General features: G+C 46.3%; 1 protein-coding gene across 1 annotated transcript in view; it reads left to right on the top strand.

Moving 5' to 3' along the window:
* Window positions 1-13,761, top strand: part of LOC133344697 (voltage-dependent L-type calcium channel subunit beta-2-like) — a 32,503-nt gene that overhangs the window by 6,132 nt on the left and 12,610 nt on the right. Inside the window, 6 exon segments of the mRNA XM_061554764.1 lie at window positions 163-278; window positions 2,412-2,479; window positions 5,803-5,822; window positions 6,935-7,015; window positions 7,688-7,746; window positions 13,274-13,383. Of these exon segments, the coding sequence (XP_061410748.1) occupies window positions 163-278; window positions 2,412-2,479; window positions 5,803-5,822; window positions 6,935-7,015; window positions 7,688-7,746; window positions 13,274-13,383 (454 nt within the window).

The following is a 13,761-nucleotide window of genomic DNA, read 5'->3' as shown; positions in this document are numbered from 1 at the left end:
AGATCCGGTGGCATTGCATTGAACCGTATCAGAGTAATATACTGCACACTGTGCACAGTGTTGATAGACCGAGGCCAACTAAGTCTCTCAACACGGTCTGGTATGGTCTGTGTAGAAACTGGCCATTCTCCGGTGATACCGGTTGTGCGGGTGTCATTGTAGAAGTACAGCAGTGAATGGTGGATTGGCCGGGCTGTGATGGAAGGAGCACCACTGGGGTTCATCCCGAGCCCTGGCCGTCTGGAGCAACACGCCCGCCGTGCACTCCTCCACCCAAGGTGCCACAAGAGCAACAAGAGCCGCCATTCGCCACTTAGCGGTGGTGATGCCATCACAGTGATCGTGCCAGGCTAGGTACACTTTGAGACGATCGCGTGAAGCGTGGAAGGCTCGATGGTAGACGGTCATGAGATACACCCAGGTGGTATGCGTTAACTGACGGAGATGACTCAGGTACAGAGACAAACACAAAGATCCCCCGTATCGCCTTAACAGACTATTGGGGCAAGTGCTGTTAGCGAGCACCTATGAAGTACGGCACAGCGCACGAGTGGGATGGGTGGCCAGCACCACGCCCAGCTGCCTTTGTCTCTCTGGTGGCAATGTTTACACATCACACCAGATACTCATTTGAGGCCGAGTTGACCTAGGGGAGGCCCAGGACCGTTTCAGATATGTCACCGATATTGGCTGTGAGCGGGAATCAAACACAGGTCGCCAGGTTCATAGTGCAGCGTGATAACCGTTGCACTACCGCACCCCAAACTGGCACACGCATGCGTTAACTCCGTATCTATTACAACTTTGATGGTGCTGTTTGTTGCTGGCCGCTTGATATTTTCGGCCTTTAGGCTCTGTGCTCAACAACTTTGTTGAAATATGTAAAATATGGCCAAATTATACTTTTAAAATGACGCAAGGCATTCGCTTGCGTAGTTATGTAAGAAAATAAGTCGTCACATAACCATCCCTTGAAATTACTAATATAATGAGCCAAGAATGTCTGTGTGTAACGCGCGTGACGTCACTCCACGTCGACATGCCCCCCTCATTAATAATCATGAACAGGTGGGGTCCTCCACATGGACCCCCCCCCCGTCATTAATAATCATGAACGGGTGACGTCACTCCGCATGAAGGTGGAGCGGAAACGAAAATTTGTTTACGCAAATTAGCTTTCATTTTGACCTTTTTTTTAATGGAAAGTAAAGCTAATAAAGAAATCAACGCAGCAACTAATAATGTACCAAAAAAGGCCGTGTGTGTGTCCCGCGCGTCACGTCACTCCACTTGCACCCCCACTCATTATTATTGTGTGCCTGTATTTTTTGACTAACGTAGAAGGTCGAGCGGCTATGATATTTTTTTACGCAAATTCGCTTTAAATTTTACGTATCTTTATAGAAAGTGAAGGCAATAAATAATTCTACGCCGCATCACAGTGAATTTGGTGCCTTTATTTATTTCTTCGGCACGTCCAACAAAAGGTAAGTCTACTTTACGCTTCCATATTATGCTACAATAAACATTTCTCTGCTACTTTGCAGACATTGTATCGAATTTCAATTGTTTTCAACCCCAGCGAACGAACGCGGAAGATAAGTATCAGAGCAGTGAATTGCAAGTAATTGAAGGTCCGTTAAATACAGTGCGACTGTGACATTACGTCGGAATGCAACCGAGGCGAAATCGTTTTCATCCCGAGACTCGACCGAGCCCCAAGTGACGTCACTCTTCCTTTCGTACTGAAACGACGACAAATTCCGATAATTCCTGCGTATGCGATGACGATCAACAAGTAGCAGGGTCAGACTTTTGAAAATTTGGGTATTTATCTCAATGAACCCGTATTTTCCCATGGCCAGTTAGTTGTACGTGGCTCTGTCTTGATCTAATATCCTCAGCAGATCAAAGTGTTCATCAAGGATAGCCAACTGCAGGGAAACCTCTTGAACAGTGATAAGAGATTCACAAAATATCGTATATCGAGAAATCTTCCAAAGTCCTTAATTCCATTTAATAAGTTAAGACATTTTTATTTATATGCTACATTTCCGAATAAAATTAACAATCACACAATAAAAGATAATTTACATCTTTAATATTAAAGCTTCCGTCCTAGGACGAGCTAACAAGCTAGTAACAAATAATTGTTTACAGGCATGATTTACACGATTATATTTTGTGTATAATATAATTAGATTACCCATTAAATAACAATCAGATATTCACATCCCAGGATAAAACAACCTTACACCTTAACATCCCATTGCCAAATCTTGTGATGAAAAAAAATGGCAATTTCCTATTCACTTTTAACGAGCTTCATAACAATTCCTCCCGAATGCTGGAGATGAAAGTTGTACACCATTGCTGTGTGTCGTCCCTCTGCCTCCACACGGACCGCGCAGCAAGGCTGCAGGCGGCGCGGAGGAGAGCGGCGGCGGAGCCAAGCACACGGCGGCAGCCCCGGCCCATGGTCGGTGACAGCAGCTGTAGCCCTCTCCTTTCTCTCTGTCTGTGTGTGTGTCTGTCTAATTAATAAGATTGTGCCGGAGGCTACGGGGGGACAGGCGTCTATGACGTCTCCTGGCCAAACCCCATCTGGCGGAGCTAGGATATTGCATTTTTACCCTCGGGGCTGCTCCAGAAACAACAAAAAGCCACTACGTGTGACCACGTGGAATGTTCAAACGCTCACTGCGGAGGAAAGGCTGCCACTCCTCTGTCGCGAGCTGGACTGGTACCGCCTGGATCTCTGTGGCATACAGGAGGTCCAGTGGACCGGCTCTGGCTCCTGCCACCATGAGGGGTGGACAGTCCTCTACTCGGGGCAGGAGACTGCCAAAAAACAGGGTGTGGCTCTTCTTCTGAACAAAAGAATGAAGGGGACGTGGGAGGGTGGCGGTGAGGTGTGGGAAGCTGTAAGCCCCAGGCTACTTTGGGCTCGCCTTCCCATCGACCGGAGGCGACGAGTGGTGGTCGTGGTTACTTATGCTCCCACTGAAGACGAACATCTGTGGAGGGATGATGAGTCAGATGCCTTATATGACCTCCTGTCACAGGTGCTGGCTAAAGTGACCCCTCGGGATAGAGTCATCTTGTTGGGTTACTTCAATGCCTGAGTTGGTCATGATGCTGGCACCTGGTCTGAAGTGATTGGAAGGCATGGGCCAGATCAGCTCAATAACAACGGTAGGAGGCTGCTAGATTTTTGTGCAGCCCATGGGCTTGTAATTACCAACACGCTGTTCCGGCATCGGCGCATCCACACAACATCATGGATGCATGCCGGGTCCAAGCAAGAACATCTGCTGGACTACATAGTGACAGACCAGCGGATGCGAGCCCATATCCTTGACACCAGGACCTACCGTGGAGCTGATCTGCCCTCTGACCATCGACTTGTCATCTGTAAGATGCGCCTGCCATTCTTCCACTCCGGTGGTGGGTGTATACCCAGGACCCCATTCCAACCTAAGGTAGCTTGGTCTCAGCTGGCTGATGGAAGTTGCAAGTGAGAATTTCATCATCGCTTGCGGCTGGGGTTGGCATCGTCCCCCACTCCTGATGTGAAGGGTAAATGGGTGAGGTTTAGGACTGACTCATGCAGCTGCAATGGCTGCTTTGGGTATGCGGTCCAGACCTCCCCAGAGACCCTGGCTGACAGAGGAGATGTTCAGGATGGTTGAGAAAAAGCGACAGGCCCACTCTAATCGTCTACAGCATCCCACGTCAGAGAATGAGGAGGCTTTCCGCAGCCTTCGCTCGGAGGTTGGGAGAACCGTGAGGCGCTGTAAGGATGGGTGGTGGTCGCGAGTTGCTGAGGAGATGGAGTCTGCCTCAATGGCCCGCGATCACAAATCCATATTTAACTCCATCAAAAAAGTAACCTGCAGCACCACACCTATTACCATCATTAGGGGAAAGAACGCTGATCCAATCTCCGACCCCCAGGAACAGGTTTGCAGATTTGCTGAGCATTCCTGTGAGTTCCTGGAGGAGAGGGAATCCCTCAGCCTGGAAAACATCATGGGACAAAGTGGGAATGACCCTGTTGAGGCTGCGGTGCCTCAAATATTGGAGGAGGAAGTCACCCCCTGTGAGTGGCTGGCTGAGGTGCCATCCGTTGAGGAAGTACTAAAGACGATCCAGAGTCTGAGACCAGGAAAGGCACCGGACAGAGATGATTTCCCAAGCGAAATGCTGAGGGAGGGTGGCGTTTGTGCGCAGACTGCCCTACATGACGGGTTCCGCAGGTTCCGCAGGAATGGAAGGATGCCCTGGTGGTCCCCCTCTTTAAGAAGGGGGACCACCAGGGCATCATCGGGCACTCCACCCCACAACTCCCAATTGGTGATGGGGCAGTTGTGGAGAGAGTGGAGAGTTTCCCATACCTGGGCAGTGTGCTCATGACCGGCTCTGGTTTAACAGCAGAGGTATCACTCCGAATCAGTCAAGCGGCATTATTTTTTCATCGGTTGTGTAACGCTGTGTGGAAGCTACCTGGTCTGTCGCTCCGCACGAAGCTTCTGGTCTTCTCGGCCAGTCATTCCCTCCCTTCTCTACGCTTGCGAAACGTGGACCCCCATAATGGAACATCTCCGTCGGTTAGAAACATTTAGGCTGGCCTGCCTACGATCAATCCTGGGTTTAACCAGGCTGGATTGTGTGAGGAGCTCACAAATCCTCGAAAGATCTGGACAAAGTCCCATCGGTGAACTCCTCCGGCAGGCAAGGCTGCGTTGGCTGGGCCATGTAGCCCGCATGCCCAATCACCGCATGCCCAAACAGATTTTGTTTGGCTGGATTGAGGGGGCTAAACGGGCGCGGCACGGGCTAGAGAAGAGATGGAGTGATGTGGTACAGGAGGATGTGGAGCTGAGTGGACTTGCCAATGACTGGTGCCAGCGGTGTCAAGATCGGCCTCTGTGGAGGAGGCTCGTGAAGGACGCTATTGGGCAGTTGGAGGCAGTCGCCCTCCAACAACAACAGAGGGCAGAGGAGCGACGCTCACAACAACGAGCGGAGCGCCGGGTGCCTAAAAGCACAGCAAGTTGGCACAGTAGGGGGCACAGCCAGTCATCTCAGTCAGTCGACCCGTGGCACCTAGGTCTGCCCCGTGATCTCCTGCCGGCGGGCGTTCGACACTTCACGTAGTCTCAACGTGCACATAGCCTGGCACAAGCGTCGTGGTGACGTCCCCGCCACTTAGTGGCCAATGGCGGTTGTTGTTGTGTCTGTCTGTGTGTATTTGTGTGTGACGCGTGTCCCCCCGTCTGTTCCACGCCGCGACACAATCACCCGAATCCCACCTTGGTGATTCTTTAACTCAATTGCACGACGGTTTTTTATTACAGCAATTTGTCCTAGCCAACGTTCGTCACAGGTAATGTATTTGGTTTGATACTCTTTATGTTTTAATACTTCTGTCATGCGGTTTAAAAAATATTGCTCTATTTATTTGTTTGTGCTTTGATTTTTGTTTGCTTCATGGATGCACTTCGTCTTTATGTTATGTTTTTGTCCTTTTGGTGACCCAGATCCCTCTTGCAAATGCGAATCTACTTGTGTCTTGTGTTCTTACGCGGTTAATTAAAACAAAATTGAATCACACCACCAGCTACCACAATACCAACTACCACCATCACTACTCCTACCAGCAACCACATTTCCTACATCCACCGTAACCACGCCGCGTATCGCCATTCCGCGAAAGCTGTGCGTAAGCTCCAGTTATTTTTCATTAATCACGGTCGGTGCACGCTCTCGTTGTGTCCCTCTCACTGCTCACGCAAGCAGCCAAGCATAAACAAAAGCTGGTGAGTTCCGGGCTTGACATGCGCAAAGTAAATAATTGTTTGCTTAACATATCTATCCTTACACGTAAAAAAAATGTATTGTACGTATCTTTTACACATACCATCAGCGGTACATCCTTCTATATAAGTGCATACTTGCAGCATACTTGCAGCAGCATTGGTTCAACACGAGCAAACTCTGGACCATTTGGACTCTCTGTGTCTCATCATCAGCAGAGCCAGGCTTAGGGCCATCCATTTAGTCCGTACGCAAAAATCTGTCAAAACCTGACCCCTCCCCCCCTCCCTGTACGCATGCGGACTTATTACACCCCCCCCCCCCCACCTGCGTACGTTCGCCTGGCGCACCCCCCTGCCCAATCCTATAAAACGACCGATATTTAATCCACGCAGTAACGATCAAGGATTAAAATAATATTAAACGTGTTTAAGCAAACAGATAGTCCACCGCCGGACTATCTAACTCATTTGAAGGCCAATGTAGCCAAATTATTATCGAGGCTTCACCCCCCCCCCCGTTTCCTATGCGTACATTGTCAGTAGACCCCCCCCCCCATACTCAAGCGTACGCATTTGTGTTACCCCCCCCCCCCCTCCATGCGCACGTGCTGAGTGGATGCCCCCTGACTTGAGCCAGAGCTGGTGAACTGCCAGATGTTTTTCGGCAAAAACGCGCTCTGTTAGATATTGATTCCTGCTCGGTGGAAAACGACGAAATGCATAAAACAGTAATTTGCGTCGTGGAGAATGAAAGTTACAAAAGAAATAACATTTTATGTTATTACTCATATTCTCCATAATGACGCGAATGATTATTTTGTGTTGTGTATTTTGCAGTTCTTACACTCGTTCACATTTGCCCACACACGTCATGGCACGTACACATTTTAAATATGTAACGAACACAGTTTGCGTTTACACAGTGTATATCTCACCCAGTCAAACACACACGTAAATACACAATTAAGTGATTCACGTAGAATAAACTCGCGCGGTGGCGTTTTCAGGCGTTGAGTGAGCGAGTTTTAATCACGTATTTAAATCAGCTGGGACTGGCGACACGTTTGTTTCTCTGCTGTCGATGTTTCTGCTGCGGACCCAAAACCTCACAGGCGGAGGGGATTCCTCCATACGACGTAGTGCCATCGATGCGTCCCGTGGTGCTGGTCGGGCCTTCACTCAAGGGCTACGAGGTTCGGGTTGGGGCTCTGCGGTTCCGCAAGACAGGATCATTCACCCCGCACGGCAGTGATGCTGCTTGGGCGTCTTGTGTAGAACCACACAACCACTTGAAATACTCATGCCAATTGAATAAAATAATCTGCCATCCACTCAGAAAACCACAACCGAGACATTAGTGGCGTCTCATTCACACGTATCATGAGTGGTTATGCATCGTTAATACGATGCGTGCATGTGTAGCGCACACACAGTGCAGCATTGTCATGCAGCTGTTCAATATATGAAACCTAATATTACAAAATATTTAAAATACCGTACAGGTCCAAAGGCCCAAAATGTAAAGCAGCCAGCAACAAACAGCACCATCAGAGAAATAATTGACAAGAGCACATTTCTTGAATTGAGCAAGAGCTTGGGGGAAAGGAGGGAAGTCAAATGTGCCAGGGCGGATGCAGAACGAGTAGCGTTGTGACCCGCAGTGCGGTGGTTAAACACAGCGTGGATGACATGTGGATGAATCAATGAGCAAAGTTCAAAGGAACAGTGGCCATGGTAGTAGCGATAGAGGTTTGAAGGTTTCTGTATTGTTGATTAAATGCTTCCGAAGACAAACATTGGGACACGTTATGCATGATTTTGCTGATTTGTCCTGGATTGCCTTGCCACTTGTGTGTTGTGAACAGATCACAGATATGATGCAGAAGGCACTGTTTGATTTTCTCAAGCACAGATTCGAGGGAAGGTGAGTTGCCTTTCTTGGAAATATTTTACAACAGAGAAGCCCAACCCAGCAACAGTGGAAGTAATTGTACTATGGATAAATTTGTCCTCACCATAGGAATGAGTAACTTTCACCACTGGCTGAGGGCCGTCAACAGTGGTGGTGAGATGTTAACTTCATCGCCTGGTATGCAGCAGATTGTGAGTTTGATCACGACCCTGATGCCTGTATATTTGCAGTTTGCATATTCTCCCTATGGTCGCGTGGATTTTTCTCCAGGATCCTCCTGTTTTTCATTTCACATTTAAAAACACAGAGTATATGGCTGCTATAAATGTTCACGTGATAAGCCACTTCGTTGAGCTATCATTTGTGGCCAGGTCACTTCTGAAAAACAGCTGTATAGCTCAGTGGCCCTTACCTGGTATAAAAAAAAAGATTTCAAGTACAGGGTGTTTAAAAAGGATGGACCCAATTTTAAAACAGGATATTTCACGATGGCAACATGTTACAATTACACAAAAAGTTACAAACGGTTTAATGAGTTGTCAACTTTTACTAACCATTTTATAAATGCTCTATGTGCCCTCCACCTGCTGTACGGACAACATCGAGACGATAGTTGAATTCGTCCCCAACACCTCTCAAAGTGTCTTCTTCCACTGAAGTCACCGCTGCCGTGATTCTATTTTTGAGGTCATCCAGATTAGTTGCTAATGGTGGCACAAAAACACGGTCTTTGACGTATCCCCACAAGAAAAAGTCGCAGGGTGTGATGTCTGGGGATCTTGGGGGTAAAGAGTGTAGCGCCAAATCTTGGGGTCCCGTGTGACCTATCCAACGTTGAGGCAGTGTGTCTTGCGAATGACTGAGGCTACGGGCTGTTTGTGCGCTGGGAGAGGCATCTAGCGGTAATCATTTGAAACTCTATGCCCTGCTCTTTCAAGTGGTAAGAGTTTCATTCATGGGCGGTTCGTGGTTACACAGATATAGCGATTTCAAATCGGGTCGATCTTTTTAAACACCCTGTATTACAGGAGATGAGCTCCACCTCAATGCTCATTTGAGCAGGAACTCACTTGTGGCATGACAAGAGGAAAGTGTAATGCAGGGGTCCTCAAACTACGGCCCGCGGGCCACATGCGCTGGTGAGCACTGATTGAGCTGCGGCGGTGGGCAATGATTGAGCTGCGGCGGTGGGCACTCATTAGGCTGCGCTGGTGAATGGTTCAATGGGCCAATTGACTGGACTTGCCCCCCAGGCCTACGGCTGCCAGCCCTCCCCTGGCTGCGCTTGACTGGCTCTCCCTCCCTCAGCTCCCACACTTGCCCCTCGGCTCCACTCCCAGTGATATTTCCGTGTGCTGAGTAAATGATAGAGGGGTAATAACAGAGTGATCTCTGATCTCTGGAGGGGCTGCCTGCTGTTTTCCCGTGCTGGTCAGTGACAGACAGCCGAGGAGTAGGAAACCCAATTTAAATGACAGTAAGTGCATTTATATTCTGATTGCTATTCAATTATATGAGGTTATATGTTGTATGTTGTGTAAGCCCCGGTTCATACTGTTGCGATCTCTGAGCAGTGCGAGTTCAGCCATATGCTTGTATGGCTGAACTTGCATTAGATTCAGAAGAAAAAGGCACATGTGCCTTCTTTTTTCCTGCAGTGGAATCGGATCGCATGGGTCTTCTCCCCCATGCGATCAGATTCCTATGCGAGTTCGCAGATCGCACTGCGATCTGTGAACAAAACTGCAGGTGTAATTAACTTTTTAATGGCACCCGCACCAGTGTGAGCCTGGGGTAAAAGCGGAGTTCCCCCAATCAGACTGCATTGATGGGCAGTGCAGTCTGTATGTCTCTGTGTGGGCAAAGTTATTGCTGGTATATTGTTTTTTTAGCGCTGTACATATATTGGTATTTTACTAATAGCAATTTTGACTCCCTAGGAAACAATGATGTAAAGAAAGAGAAAAATTGACTCGGAGTGTAGGATATTCAAAAAGCAGTGGACTTATGATTACTTTTTCATGCAGTACAAGGAAAGAGCTGTGTGTCTGATATGCCAGAATATAGTGTCTGTGTTCAAAGAATACAATTTACGTCGACACTATAAAACTCAACATAAAGATAAATATGATTGTTTGGTCGGAGAAAGTGAGAAAAGATAAAATATTAAAACTGAAAAATACATTAACAACTCAGCAAAATACTTTTGTGAAGCAGAAGCAGCTAAATATTTCATCACTGCGAGCAAGTTTTCAAGTTGCCAAGCTAATAGTGTGCACTGGCAGACCATTCGTGGAGGGAGAATTTGTTAAAGAATGCCTTCTTTCTGTTGCCAAAGAGATGTGTCCAGAGAAGGCCGATTTATTTAGTACAGTGAGTCTTTCAGGACCTACAATTACACGGAGGATTGAAGAAATGGGAGACAATTTCCATCAGCATTTGCAAAACTCCACAAAAAAACTTTCCTATTTGTCCTTGGCACTCGACGAAAGCAATGATGTTCGTGATTCTGCACAACTTCTAATTTTTATTCGAGGGACGAATGACTATTTCGATGTCACAGAAGAGCTTGCTGGACTGCAAAGCATCAAAGGAACAACAACAGGAGAGGATATCTATGAAAAGGTTTGCCAAACTGTGAATGGTTTGGAGCTGAACTGAGCTAAACTAGCCAGTGTGACAACTGATGGTGCTCCTAGCATGGTGGGGTCTAAGAAAGGAGTAATTGCTCGCATTAACCAAGAGATGGACAAACATAACCATTCTCATCCAATAGCCATACACTGCCTCATCCACCAACAAGCGCTGTGTAGTAAATCACTGAAGTGGGACTCTGTTAACTTCACTAGAGCTCATGCACTAAACCACAGACAATTTCAGGAATTTCTGTCTGAGCTAAATGTTGACTATGAAGATGTTCTGTACCACACAGAAGTCCGTTGGCTGAGTCTAGGGAGAGTTTTGAAACGTTTCTATGACTTACTTCCACAGATTACAGCTTTTCTGTTTTCAAAAAACAAAGAAGTACCAGAGCTCAATGATGCAGAATGGAAATGGCACCTTGCCTTTCTGACAGATGTAACAGAGCTACTCAACAGTTTCAATGTGCAACTTCAAGGAAAGGGGAAGCTCATCTGTGATATGCAATCACATGTCAAAGCATTTGAAGTAAAATTAGGCCTCCTCATCAAACAAGTGAAGGAGGAAAACTTCTGCCATCTCCCCACAACTCAAAATCTGTTAGCGGAAAAACCATTGGTTGCATTCCCAAACAAAACATGTGTGGATTCACTGGAAAAATTGCAAAAGGAGTTCCAATTTAGATTTAAAGAGCTTCGTCTCCATGAACAGGACATACAGCTTTTCCGTAACCCATTTTCTATTGACATTGAAAATGTGGATACAATTTACCAAATGGAACTGGCTGAACTGCAGAATTGTGACTCTCTGAAAGACGCATTCAAGTCAAGCAGCCTTCATAATTTCTATGCATTTCTCCCCTCTGAAACATCCTCATCTCAGGAACCATGCACTCAAAATGGCAACCATCTTTGGCAGCGCTTATGTCTGTGAACAAACTTTTTCCAGAATGAAACATTTGAAATCTCCAACCAGATCTAGACTAGCAGATGCACACTTGCATCACTTGTTACGACTAGCAGTGACAAATATGGAACCGGACATTGACCATCTCATTAGCCAAAAGCAGGCCCATAGTTCCCATTGAAATACTGGCAAGTTTGTTGATTTAACTTTACTGTTCTTCATTTTAAATATTGTATTTGTTCCCGTTTTGTTTCTTTACTTCAAAATAAGATATATGCAGTGTGCATAGGAATTTGTTCATAGTTTTTTTAACTATAGTCCGGCCCTCCAACGGTCTGAGGGACAGTGAACTGGCCCCCTCTTTAAAAAGTTTGAGGACCCCTGGTGTAATGGGTTGAGAGCACAGTGGAAATTGGTGAATCACTGGTGTGCTATAAAAAATAAGGCACAAAAATTAGTTTAAAAAAGTACACAGCCTGTGTATTAGGCAAAAATCCACCAGCATTTCCTGAAGAAGTGCATTGTGGTCCTAGCGTGCATGCGGTTTTCACTCTGGCAGCTGCCTAATAATTTTGAATGGAATTTTTAATGAAATTACCCAAGTAACGTTAACATTACATATGATTTGAGATCATATGAAGGGTATACCTTTGTGTGCTCGCATCATGGCCCAAATTCGAAGTGTGAAAATTGCTGTAAATTATTTTAAAAAAAGCCATTGCCCGCTGTGTAACTAAAATGACCCAGATCTCATTTGGAAAAGATAAATATTTGCTTAAAATAGAAGAATTTGAGAACATCAGTAAGCCGTATAATCCGCTATCGTAGTGTAGCTCGGTGACTCTACTCACGTGACATCCTCAGTTGTAAAACCCTTCTGTGATCGTACAACGTTCACTCGTTTCCTGTCCTGGAGGCGATGTGTTACATTAATTAAGGAAGTCACACGTATTTTGAGTGAACTACAGTTCAAGAACTATGAAGTAATCTTGATTTGTACGGACAGAAAACGATTAAGTCGCATAGTGGAGAATATAAGTAACAACATATGTACCTCGACATCTTTTTTTTACACATTCCATAGCTACACGACCTTTTGGGGGTACGCAATTTTGCCAGCATTAGTTCAATAAAAGAAAACAATGGACCAATTTCCAGATTCAGTGTCTCATCAGCAGTCAGGCTTGCTTGAACCAATGCTGGCGAAATTTCAGTTGTTTATAAGCAAGGGACCTCTCTAAGATATGGGTCCTCATTGGACACAGAACCATATAACACATAAGACTAATCATATAATTTGGTATAATGTACACATATAATTACGTACTCCTTATATATGTATGTTAAACTTATCTAGCATTGTACGTCGCCAACCTTGCAAATCGGAGGTACTTTGGCCGTTAAACGACAACCGGTAGTCAACCGGTAGCAAACCTATAATAGTATTTCACCATGATGTTCCATGCAGTTACCGATAATGCAAAAAAAGAGTTACCAACCCCTGTTTGTGCACCAGTAGCATGTGCTGTCACGATGTATACGGTGAATATAATCATCCTGTCTGGAATAAGAAAGCACTACACGTTGGTGAATAACCATGTGGCCTTAAAAAGAAATATAAAATAGGTGAAAATGTAGGCATTGGCGCTTCTTCACAACACATAAAGAAGCCAGAGAGAATATCTACCATTGCCCAAACCGTCACCTATAAAACACTTGTTCACATTAAGAGAGTGTCATCGACAAATGTGGTGACTTTATTCATATTATTGGCACCACTACAAATACAGTGTCACCAATTTGTCTGAACTGTGGTGCGCTCATTCATACTGCTTGGTGGACAGAGGTAAGTGGGGTGGATTTGAGAAACTATCGTTTCAGCTGCCATGCTGGAAGGTGGAATCGAACAGGTGAATTCTGGATTACAAGTCCAGCGTGGTGACCAATGCAGCACCAAAGTGGCGTTGACAGATTGAGCTGTTCTCCTGTGCAGGATCTCTATCACTCGTGTCACTGCTGATATCTCGCTGGCTCGCCGCTCTCTGGTGATCAATCCCAGCAGGCATGCACCCCTGGAGCGCACCACAGCCCGTGCCACCTCTGGTAAGTCTCCTGTAGAAAAATACGCACACAGACAAAGATTCCCCGTAGAGCCTGTAACAGACTGTTGGAGCAAGTGCTATTAGTGAGCACCTATGAAGGCCGGCACGGCATACGAGGGGGTGGGTGGCCATCACCATGCCTTTGCTTCTCCAGTGGTGATGTTTACATACCGCACCAGGTACTCATTTGAGGCTGTCGACCTAGGGGAGGCCCAGGACCGGTTCAGATTATCGTGACTGGTGTTGGCCATAAGTGGGAATTGAATTTGGTTCACCAGGTTTGTAGTGCAGCGTGCTAACCACGTGTCTGTGCACCAAATCGCCGAGCACAGGCTAGGGCCTCCATCTTTTCCAAAGAACAAACCTAAACATATTTCTC

The sequence above is a fragment of the Lethenteron reissneri genome, chromosome 20, assembly GCF_015708825.2.
Source record: "Lethenteron reissneri isolate LAM-NWPU_2019-01 chromosome 20, ASM1570882v1, whole genome shotgun sequence".
Classification (NCBI taxonomy): Eukaryota; Metazoa; Chordata; class Hyperoartia; order Petromyzontiformes; family Petromyzontidae; genus Lethenteron; species Lethenteron reissneri.
Note: the sequence above shows the minus strand (reverse complement) of the source record. Positions and strands in the feature narration are given on the sequence as shown.